Source organism: Spinacia oleracea, chromosome 2, assembly GCF_020520425.1.
Source record: "Spinacia oleracea cultivar Varoflay chromosome 2, BTI_SOV_V1, whole genome shotgun sequence".
In the NCBI taxonomy this organism is placed as follows: domain Eukaryota; kingdom Viridiplantae; phylum Streptophyta; class Magnoliopsida; order Caryophyllales; family Amaranthaceae; genus Spinacia; species Spinacia oleracea.
This window is the reverse complement of record NC_079488.1, coordinates 109,092,127-109,104,785: the sequence shown is the minus strand read 5'-3', so window position 1 is coordinate 109,104,785 and position 12,659 is coordinate 109,092,127. Positions and strand designations below refer to the sequence as shown.

Below are 12,659 nucleotides of genomic sequence, written 5' to 3'. Positions count from 1 at the left end.
GGGGCTGGTTGTTTGCCCTTTGATGCCACTGTTTTTCTCCCACCAGTTGGCTGTGCTGATGTGGATGCAGCTTTCCTTAGGACAGGTGATTGCCTTCTGTTTTGGCTAGGTGCAGCTTGGTTGAGGTTGGTTGTTGCTTGCTGTGCAGACTGGTTGGTTGTTGCTTGCTGTGCAGACTGTGCAGGGTTGGTTGTTGCTTGCTGTGCAGACTTTGTTGCTTGCTGTGCAGGGTTGGTGTGCTGTGCAGTCTTTGTTCTTGGTCTTCCCTTAGGCTGCTTTGGAACACTTTGTGCAGCTGGTCTCCCACACTTCTTCCTGTTGTGGCCCAATTGCCCACAATTCCCACAAGTGTTTTGCTTCCTAGCCCTTTTCACCTTGTTCTCCTTTGCCTCACCAGCCTCTTTCTTCCTCTTTCTCTTTGAAGGCCTTCCAGGCATCACCCTATATGGTGGAGGGAGTGGCTGTGGCAGTGGTGACTTTTCCCACTGTTTCTCACCTGGCATAGGAGAGAAGTGTGGTGCATATGTGGCAGCATACGTCTTAACATGGTATGCCGGGTGCACAAAATCTTCGTAGTTCAACCTTCTTTTTGCTATACATGCCAATGCATGCCAACAAGGGATTCCCATGAGTGTCCACCTATAACATCCACACGTCTTTGTTTGAAGATTCACAACAAAGGTGTCCCCATCATGATCCACCTCAAACTCATACAAATCAGATTGAATCAACCTCATTTTGCTCACCTCTTTTTGTCCCCTCTCAATCATCTTTAACACAGATGGCATTATCAAACCCACAAACTGTTTCAACCCCTCTCTCTTTGCACAACACCGCTTCATCATATACCTCCTAATCCACTCCATCAAAGACAGTATGGGTTTCTCCCTAGCTTCCTTCAGAACATGGTTGAAACTCTCACAATAATTGTTCAACAACATTCCAGATTTTGCCCTAGAACTAAACCCATGCCTAGACCAATGGATGACAGGGATACTATTCAAATACACAAATGCCTCTGGATTTAAATCCTTAATATCAGCCATGTGTTTATCAAAATGGTGCTGAAATGAAACAAATAGGAAAACAACAATGTGAACAATCAATTTATGTATAAAAAAAAAACAGATTGGGTCAAAAACGTATTCGTGTCCGATAAAAGTTCCCGAGTCAAGAACTTGGACACGTATTCGTTTCCGATATCACAACAACAAAAAGCAAAAACAAACCCTTTTGTACTCCTCTGCAGCATCCCCATAAATCATTTTCAAGCTCAATTTCTTTGCATAATAGCACTTGTAATATCCAACCTCAGATTGTACCTCCCTCCTTACCCTTTTAATGAATGAATCCATCTTTGTGGATGAGTCATCCCTCCAATCCTCAAGGTACCTTTCAGCCAAGTACTCAGAACTCACCTTAGGGTTGTCATGTTGATGCCCACACACATGTCTTAACCTTAAACTCTTAATCTGAAATGTCTCCTCACCTTTGACCTTCCTACAATGGACCTTGTAATTGCACTTTCTTTTAGCATCACAAGTGCATTTTACCCTCTTAGCATTTTTCCACTCACAATCACACCTATTAGCACAATAAACAGTGATCCTATGACTTTTGTTGTGCAAAAAATAGTAATTGTATCCTTTCTCAATGGCATGATTCCTTAAAGCTTTCCTAAATGTTTTCCTAGATGGGAATTTAAGACCAACACTCAACTTAATCCCAATCTTGAAGTCTGTTCTAGGGTTGAACACAGGGTAGCTTACCTCTTCATCCTCACTCCCATCTACACTCAACACCTCATCCTCACTGCCATCATTCAAGTCTGCATCCTCACCCAAATTTATTCCAGCATCCAAACCATCCCCAACATCAATATTAGAACTGTGAATATGAACCCCCTCTAAACTGCTAGCTACTATATCAGATACATCAAGATCCACATTTTCAGTGAACAAATCATCATCACTGTCATCCTCATAATCACCTTCACTCAACACAACATCACTGTCAACCTCACTGTCTCCTTCACTCTGCTCTCCATGCTCTTCCTGAACCTCTTCCTGAACCTCACACTCCTCCTGCTCAAGTATAGGTTCAAGGGAAACAAGGGGTTTGACTGGGTTGTTAACTGTGTTTAGTGAGCTGGGATTTGAAGTTTTGTTGTTGTTGTTCACAGAATCTGGTTTTGTTTGTGTAGGGGGAGTGACAGCAGCAGTGTTTTTTTGAGAGGGAGGCAATGCAGCTGAGTGTGTGAGTGGAGGTTGTGAGGAGTGTGTTTTGTTGTTTGAGGAATTAGGGTTTGATGACTCACCACTCTCATTATTGGCAGAACTCATTTGTGATGACTCCCCACCTACATTTGAATCACTCATAAAGCTACCCAATGTGGACCCCCCATCAGATTCTGAATCAGTATACACTCCCATAAAGTTTGGTCCATACCTAGTGACCTTGGGTGTTGGTGGCCCATGCACAACATATAAATGGTACCACCCATCTATTTCCTTAGAAAACAAAAAATCAGGAATGTCGTTGTCGTCCTTAAGCTCTTTCCTACTACTAAACAAGGTATGTCCATGCTCCCTATACCAAAACTGACCAGCCTCTCCATAACCCAAATCCCCTTTCACCCAACCAACAAACTCAAAGTAGCACACTTCACTAACATTAGGATGCAATGACATCCCATATTTGTCACTATCCCCTTTCTCGTACGTAGTTTTACCATTCCTAGTAACAAACCGACCCCCGTGATACAACCTAATATTAATCGGTTCCATTAATTTATAAACCGGATATTCTACCGGTATCCTACCGTTAAACCTGTTGCAAACAAACCCAACAAAACCAAACATTTCAAATTTCGTTTAAGCCAAATTCAATTTAATTTAAAATAGGGCTAATCATCAACTAAATTCATTATTAATCCAACTTAAGGCAAATTACAGCAAAATACAGCAAATTAGGGAAAATTAGGGAAAATTAGGGGTAATCCAAATTAAGGCAAATTACAGCAAATTAGGGAAAATTAGGGTAACTTCAATTAAAATTAGGGCTAAATGCGTTGAAATTAACAAATACCAATTAACAATTCATTAGTCACAACAACAAAATTAACAATTACTAATTCATTATTTAATTATTTAATTAAGCATTAGTTAATTATCATTCTAAACCCAGATTCCATTCCACTTAACCTAATTAAAAATTCTGAAATTGCATAAAAATTGGGGAAAGCAATCTGACCTGTGTTTAATTATTGTCCTTAAAGTAAATATGACATTTTCGCTTTCGTCCTTCTTTTTGCCTTTTCCACGACTCTTCTTCACCATTTTTGCAGGAATTGCAGCAAGGACGAATATTAGTTCAAATGGAATCAATTCTGGGCAAGAAAACGACAGGGGAGAGAAGGGAGAGAGAGAAATTAAAGAGAGAGAGTGAAATAATTACCTGTGACGTTGGATGTGTTGCACTTATTGCGAATTTGATGATTGTTCACCTTCCCAGCATTAATGGAGGAGGACGAAGAGGTTGAAGGAGCAGAGGAGAGAGAATCCCGATTTTATTTGTTTAGGTCAAAAAATTTCAGTATTTTCGGTGGTTTTGGAGGGAAAAAAAATGGGAAAAAAATGGGAAAAAAATTAAATTTTAATTTATTTTTTTTTTTTAAAAATAGTTTGACACGTGGCGGTTACCGGTTGCCACGTGTCGAAGTCAATGCCAGAAAAGAGAGTTGACTCCAAGAATCCGGCTAAAGGTCCCACTTGACAAAAAAAGTTGTGTTTTTGGTCCCATCTCACCAATTTTGACATAAAAGGTCCTTTCTCGCAAAGAAATGCTTATAAAAGGTCCTTTTTAGCAAAAAATCCTAATATCATTAGTAATATTCCTCTATTTGTAAATAATACATTATTTAAATTTTTAAATTAAGAATAACTTCTTTTTTAAAAAATATACATTTTATTTATTCAATGTTTATTCAACAAAATGAAGAGAAACTAATTAACACAATAAACTATATGTCTAATATTAATAAGAAACTAACAAAGTATGTCATTGTCCTTCATGGTCATTTTACATACTACGTATTAAACAACTAACAACGAACAGCTAACAACTAATAGCTAACAATTAACAGCTAATTTACCAAACACTTTTACACAAGCAGCTATAATTCAATCAGTTAGTCAAACCAGCTAATACAAACAGCTAATCGCTAACATTTAGTCAAACCAGCTAACATCTAGTCAAACCAACTAATAACTAATAGTAACCAAATAGGGTCATCATCTAACACTCATTGGTGTGTCCTTTGTCTTTCTTACTTGAATGCTTCAATGAATGAGGGAGAAGGAAATGTCAGATGATGTTGGGAAGTGAAAGATTGACGGAAAGATGCAGTTTTCCATTAGGAATCATAAAATTTACAAGCATTCAAGATACAGAATCTTGAAGGAAGGAAGCAGCATTTGGCTGAAATTGAAAACTAGATTTTGTCCCCACTTTTTTTTCTATTGAATTATATATTAGGAAGTACTTCCTACTGCGTACAAACAAAATAAAGTACTCGTAGAGAACATCAGAATCACTAATTATTTGTTGAAAGTGCCCTTTACTAGTAACATCAATTCAATATCCTAACAAATTTCCTATGCCAAGCGACCTAGCCATGACTTTATACCTACATCGTACATATGTGGTTCCTTTGATAGCCGGTAATAAACAGTGTCAATGAAAAAGAATTATTGTGTAAATTTGTAAGAAAATTAATACTCATTCATATGGTAATTGTTAGTTCCATTAAAATTGTCTACTTTTCTTCATAAGTTTTCATTATTATCCATTATCATTTAGGGAATTGGTATTTGGTGGGAATGCAAATTTCAAGAAACCCATCAAGTTTGAAATGAACTTTCATTACCTTAGACATTATGATATTATTTTTCTTGTCAAATAACACTTAGATTTATTCATACTACCACCATTTATTACCGGCTAGACAGCTACCAAATAGGCCGTTGGTAGTTTGAGGAATCGTCAAATGTCCATTTTTGTTAGGTATGTGGAAGATCTGTGATATTGGTGCGGCGCGCTGCTGTTTGTTAGCTCTGTGTGCTTAGCTAATGTGAGTTGAAGCTAGTTGAACGATGGATTGCAAAGATGAAAACTGAGGAGCAATGTAGCTGATTGGGAGGAGAAGAGGAGGGGGCGGGGTGTACCACTAGAAATTATTAGGTGCATCCAGTTGCAGTGTGCACCCAATTAGTAGTCTATCCTATTTTCTCCGTACATCCGGGTGCATCTAATATAATCTATGATTTTGAAGATCGAAAAAACATTTTATTTATCCTGTCCTGATTCGTGATGCAAACCTATATGTATCCCCTGAAAAGGAAGCTCTTCTTTGCGTGCGGTATGCTGAAGCAAATATAACTTATTCGAGTTCTATAATACGAAAGTATAAAATAGGAAAATGATTGCCAGGAATGTGATAAACTACATCAAATATTGACATAATTTCACATGAATATGATGAATTGCACATTGCCTTCACGTACTAGGAAACCAGTAGGGAAATTTATTTTGGACACTTCCTAGACTCATATTGCTCTCCCATGTTACCTCATTATTTAAGTAAAATGAGGTTTCGTGATACACAATTACACAAACCCTTGTTACGAATTGTGCTCTCCAACAATTAAAATTCGATCGCAAATTCGCAAGTATCGTAACATTATCTTCAATCGCATAATGCGTCCGTTTGACGCGAAAAAGCAAATTGAACTGAACAAACACGTTACTTATCAAGTTATCATGCTTGAACTCTTGCAGTTTACCAAATTTTCACTCAAATTAATCAAACTTGAATTCTTGAAAGATAATTTACAGTAAATAACAATCAATCAATCAAACCTAACACTGAGATCACCGATAAAAGTTGTTCAGAGTAATCATGTACTCGTATTTCTGCAAATATTACTAATCAATTACGCGTACGGAGTAATTCAATTGTACGAGTAATAGACAAATAAAGCGTCGGAAATCTACCAAACAATGAACAAATTAAAATGAATCAATAATCAATCACAATAAGGAAAGAGATCCATAAAAACCAGAAATATTCAGAACGCAATTCTGAAAAAGAATTCAACTAAAGAAATTCACATTTCTATTGAAATAAAATCAAATAAAAGCCTAGAAAAAAGGGGGAGGAGCAACGAGATAATTGCCATCGTAATTATAACCTACAGGCTGAGAAACATCGATAGTATGCTTCAATTTGTGGAAACCGTTCTTGAAGACGCCGAATCCGAAGAGAAACCCGATGGTGACGACGACGATAACGAGGCAACTACAGAGCATGCAAACCTTGCTCGGACAGCAACACATCTTCGCTTCTGGTAAAAATCTGGAGAGAGAAAGTGAGGTTGAAGATGACGAAAGAGGAGGAGTTGGAGAAGTAGAGCAGACGGTTTTGAAATTGGAGAGTCTGTATGTAGGTAGGAATAAAGTGCGGAGTATTTTGTTTAATTTATATAGGAATAGAGCAGTTGGGTTGATTTTGATTGTCTGTCTTCTCCTTCCTTCCCGTTCTTATCTCATCATGGTAAACTGGTAACTTCCTATTTCCAGACGGTTACGTTTTACCTGCATATGAGTATATGACCACGAATATTATGGCGTTACGTTAAAGCGCCGTCTCTTTTTCAACCTTGGGCTGGATATTTTGGTCAACGCACAGCCCAATAACTATTATGGCCCAATATGTGTTGTTAGTGTGATTCATTCGCACTAAAAAAAAAAAATCAAATATATAAAAATAGGTTTCTTAAAAAGATGAGGTGTTAATTTTAGATACCCTTTTAGACGTACTCATTTGCTACTCCATAGTTGTCAATAGACAAATATAGCAAGGTGTGTCAGGATGTCACTGTGTGATGTTATTCAACACAACCTCTTCAAATATAGGTGTACTGTACACTATTGTTGGTTAATTGTGGTAAATATGTTGGACAACTAATAATAAACCTTTAATTATTACATACGCAAATTTTACGAGGAGGGTCCTTGGTTGCCACCTACATTAACATCATTACTTGAATTGATTTGTCAAACACATGTGTAGACGTACAGTGACACAACAGACAAATTTTGACAAATGAGACAAAAAGTACTTTGCATTGGATTTGAATGGTGGCGATTACGCTCATTTATGCAGTGTATTTGATTTACCGCGTGTGAAAGTAAGTGGATAAGTGTTTTTGTTTATTCAGATCTACCGCCACGGAGACAACAACTAGTAAAATTGACGAAGTTCACTCTCTAAGCTCTTCTTTTGGTCAGTTGGTTGGAGTTATTGCACTTTGCTGGAAATATATTTTGCACTTGGCGACAAGGATCCTTAATTGTTATTATGACATTATTTATAAAATCATGTAGTACCTGATAAGTGTAAGAACATGTATGTCATGACCACTAGGTACAAGGCCCGAAATTTTACAGGTTCAAGTAGCCCCTAATCTTTTTGTGAAGTACTAATATGACGTATATGTAAAACTTATCTACCACCCTTTGAAAAAATAAGAAGTTTGCTTCTAATATTCCCACAATAGTACATTACCATATTTGCCCCTATTTTCAATTACGATATGATTTAATCATACTTGAAATTAAAATGTACTAGAAGTTTATCGAGGAGTGGGGTTTGTTGGGCCAAGAGTTAACCGTCCCCATGTTGTATGAAGCCAACCACGCAGAGAAGGAGTCAAGTTAACAAAGAGCATGTGAAGATGTCAAAACTCAAGGAAGAATCATTTCATATGAGAAAGCAAATCGACTCATTCATAGATTTTTTTTTTTTTTGGCGTTAGCACCCAATTCACGCTTATGACTAAGCCGAATTCGGGATGAGTTATGGGCTAATCAACAATTATATTGATAAAATCTTCTTCATTGTACTCTAGAATCACTATTGCCGTCAATTTAGACAACATGAGTCATTCTGAGTTGATTCTAAAATAGTTATGAGTCACTTTTGAAAGCCATTCTGAATAAAATGATGTGTGGCAGTAAGCTTAGACAACAGGCAAATAAATCCCTTGATTTAGGGCGTGAATCGAGAATAATATCAGTCAAGATGTTCAATTTGCCCAAATAATGAAGATGTTATTCAACTTACTGAATCAGTATATATATAGATTTGTTTATAGTGGATACATTATCAGTAATCTATCTATCTATAATATTATTAAAACTCAATGACAAACATTGATATAATGTCACATATCCTTATTAGTTAGCAAGTGACGTGACGCCAAGTTACTTCCATATATTAGAAAATAATATTTCTTTACACAAAATCTAATATATATATATATATATAAAGGGAAGTTTTTTCAAGAGTAATGAGAGCGTCCACATAGGATTGCCACGTCATCACATATTATTAAATTATTAACTAATTAAATAAATAATATGAGAGTCTTGCGATGATTGATTACTTAATACGATAAAGATAGATTAATAAATAATATGGGAGTCTTACCATGATTGACTACTTAATACGATAAAGATAAATTTCACAAACTTTTTTTATCTTTGTGTATATATATACATATTAAAAATCTCAACCCTCACATTAAAAATCTCAACCCTCACCAAATTGTACGGAGGCTTCATTGTATGTGCTTCATTCCATCGCAAGAATATGATGTTGCATGGCGTTGGGTGAGGATGAGGTTGATGATCACTCTTCATCCTTTTCTTTACAGTTGGATTCCAATTTTTTTTATTTTGTTGTCATAATTTTACTTTGATTTTTATTGTTTATTTGTCGTCAATTACTCCGTACATTTATTCTTTATTTCGTTCCAGAAATACGGGACACCCGATGGTCACGGACTCACGGTGTACCGCATAATTGTTTATGTTGCATAGAAAATAATTTTTACGTGGTTCATTGGTTATTCATTGTTTATGTTAATTTTGTACAAGCATAATTGTTTTTGTTCTATCGGTTTATGTGTGTTCATTTAATACTACTTCGTATACCTACTGGATATTGATATATATATATATATATATATATATATATATATATATATATCTTTGTATTCCAAATCATACCTCATCAACACAGTTTAATTTAGAGCTAAATAGTGATTAATAAAATAAATAAATTAAGTGTTATCTCGGGCATAATTTATGCTTCTTATACGGCACAACGAACTACAATTTAGATGTCAAAATTAAACCTAACATAGAATATACAACGATAAACGTTAACACAATCGGGGTTGCAAGCCCACGTTTTATTTGGTTGAATTAAACTAAACTTAATGTACTACTTGAAATTGAAATAAAGTCCAAAAAACCTTACTCCGTACCAAAAATAGGAAAAAAGAAAGTAAAGAAAAACAAAGTAATTCACAAGACTAGCTATTTTAAAGTAATGATCACTATCGTAGTTTGAAGAGTATTAGCAATGAATACCACGTTATAGAATTTTAGATAAAGAAATCTTTTTCGGTTTATAATAGAGTTTTATTTTCTTTAAACCTATGATATTTGGATTAATTCATATCATAATAAAATTCTACTTGCATTAAACCTATATTTTTTCTGGTTATAAATATACGAGAGTATTATAAAACTATGCTCCTCTTTTATAAATAAGTGCTATATTATATTTGTTTTTCCTTTCACCCATAGTTATTATGATTTGATTACTCCGTACGTTTATGTTTCAGAAATATTTCGTTGATTCGAGCCATTAATTCAAGCAGAAACGATTGAAAAATAAAAGTACGTGTTTCAAGAAAAATAAAAAGAGATAATTAAAGACTTGATAAAAGATAATAAGAGATAAATTTTGATTAAGTTTCAGAAATATTTCGTTGATTCGAGCCATTAATTCAAGCAGAAACGATTGAAAAATAAAAGTACGTGTTTCAAGAAAAATAAAAAGAGATAATTAAAGACTTGATAAAAGATAATAAGAGATAAATTTTGAAAATTTTTAATAGATAAACAAAGACCCGTTAAAACTGTCATACTAATTGATTATTAAAAAAAAAAAATCAATATTCTAACTATCATTTAAAGGTGAAAAAAAAAATCTCATAAAAAAATGAATTTAACCCGTGCATCGCACGGGCTTTAAATCTAGTAAAGAACAAATGCTAAAAACAAATACTTAAACCGATATAAAATGTATGTATACACCCATCCATGCATTGTAATCCATTCATTAGTTATCTAATTAATAACATTTTTCCTTTTTTAATTCCCCATATAGCTCTTAATTGTCCTTGATTAACTATGATACTCAATTCTTCTCACATCATTCAATTTCGCCCGTAGTACCCACAGTCAAACTGACTTAATCTTTATTTTTTATTTTTTATTTACTATTTGGAGTTTTATCTTTATTATAATCTTATTTACTCTTTTGATCTAAGAATCGTGTTTAATAGTCTTTGCAATATGATTGTTAGTCTTGCAAAAACCAAGCAAATTACACAAATCTCTTTAATGGAAATTTGCCCGAACAGGGTTGTTCAAAACCGGTTTAATTTGGACCATAAACACGGGCAAAGTTAAAAGAGAATTTTTTTGGTATTATTCGATTTAATTAAGGTCAATAATTCTAAGATAAATAGTACGGAGTATTCATTTTAAAATAGGCATACAAGGACTTTAAATAAGTACTTCATTTCAATATGACATGAATATTACTAGACGATGATATGCTCTATAATTGGCTTTTAACACGGTGTACGCGATTTTAGATCGATGAAGTAGTTATAACTCAGGCAAACAAGTTTTGTCCTCTTACATATAACAGAAAAGAAAAAGGAATCACATGATTCAATTTGATCTCAAGACAAGTGATACAACTAGTAATAGTGATTATTAGAGCATCTTTAACCATGAACAAAATAAATATTCACATATGGTTGAACAATTATATTTTGGTCTAAACAATGAATAAAACAATGTTGGTTCATCAGAACGTTCTAAAAAAACACTTGAAATCATTTAGCAAACATTCATGGTAAATGAAAGCTGATGGTTTATAGCACAATCATCAACAAGTGACACATGCCATAGTATTTCAAGAGAGAGCGAGAAAATATGTATTTTTATAATTTACATATTTCAGGTTTTAACTAGTTTTTATCCCGTGCGATGCACAAGTTTCTTAATTTAAAAATCCGATTACATAGTTTATGTAATATGAATTAGGATATACACATTTTGAAATAATAATATGTGAAACATTTGGAGTATATATAATGAAATTAAATTTAGAATGTGAAACAAATAAAATAAATTTTGAAATAATTAAGGAGGAGCAGTGAAAACAACGAATATAAAGAGTGATTTAACAACAAAATAAAATATATAAAAGAGATAACACATGATATCACTTTATACAAACATTGTGTTTTAAAATATTAGTACGAAGTATAGATATTTTAAAAATTGATATGTAGAAAAATATAATAAAGATACTTGAGATAATATTTTTCACACTCTACCAATATACAATCACTAGTTTGAAGCCCGTGCGATGCACGGCAAAAAACAATAGTTAAAATACAATGACTTATATCTTATACGGAAGTATAAGTTTATGAAAAACTCTTATGCTCAGTCTATGATATCCCTAATTGGCCTAATTGTAATACCAAAGCAAAAATTAAAATTTTACTCTAAATAAGAAAAATCTTTGATGAAATTATATACTTCGTATATGAACTGATCTAGTAACATTGTTCTATTTTTCTACTTTGCTAAGATTTGTCTAAATGAACTATTTCTACCATAAACAAACTTCTTTGATCATCTAAATAACTAATCTTATTATCTTTGCTAAGATTTATCTAAATGCACTTTACTATATGCCATATTTTTTTTTTAAAATGTCATCGTCACTTATGGTATTTTCACTTCCCAAAACTCTTATAAAATAAAATCTTATCTTTACTATTGTCAAACTTTATAGAAGAGTCTTGAATCTTGACAGGGCCTGTTCTAACATCCAAATGTAAAGAAAATAAAGAATAAAAAAATACTTTTAATATCAATTATGAAGGATAAAGGGGGTAAAAATATTAGTTTACAATTTAAAATAAATTTCGGTCGTTGCCCGGATTGTACAACAATATTTTTATGTTTGGAAACATGAGAAGTATAACCAAACTAAAAAAAATTAAATTATTACTAAACTAATATACTTAATACATAAATTTTGTATATGTATAATATAAGATGGAATATCCTCTAGGAACTCCATGATTGGCGAGCAATCACACTCACTGCTTCCATCCGCAACACACTCAAGAGCTTGCACACATGCTAGATTTATCACTTGCAAGCGCCATAACCTCAGCCTGAAAAGAAGCATTGCATCTACCAAAGTTCCCTAAGCTATGAAGGCAGACACCATAGTACCTCGACCTGTTGTTCCGTATGATCGCCCCATCCCCCAGCTAGACTCGAAGAGCCTTTTAATGGTCCATCAGTATTCATTGCATACCAACCATCAGGTGGGCACACCAAGCTACATAAATCTCCTACTTGTTACCACGCACAACCATCTTCACTACGACAAAAAACGAAACAATTCCTCACACATATCCACCCTA

At 34.0% G+C, this 12,659-nt stretch overlaps 1 protein-coding gene across 1 annotated transcript; it reads right to left on the bottom strand.

The window, feature by feature from the left end:
• Window positions 1-6,051: 6,051 nt before the first annotated feature.
• Window positions 6,052-6,626, bottom strand: LOC110781957 (uncharacterized). Its single transcript, XM_021986005.2, has one exon. The coding sequence runs from the start codon at window positions 6,394-6,396 to the stop codon at window positions 6,202-6,204; it is 195 nt and encodes a 64-aa protein (XP_021841697.1). The 5' UTR covers window positions 6,397-6,626; the 3' UTR covers window positions 6,052-6,201.
• Between the last annotated feature and the right edge of the window lie 6,033 nt (window positions 6,627-12,659).

Coding starts and splice junctions, on each gene's coding strand:
- LOC110781957 (XM_021986005.2), bottom strand. CDS start 6,396: ATGTGTTGCTGTCCGAGCAAGGTTTGCATGCTCTGTAGTTGCCTCGTT.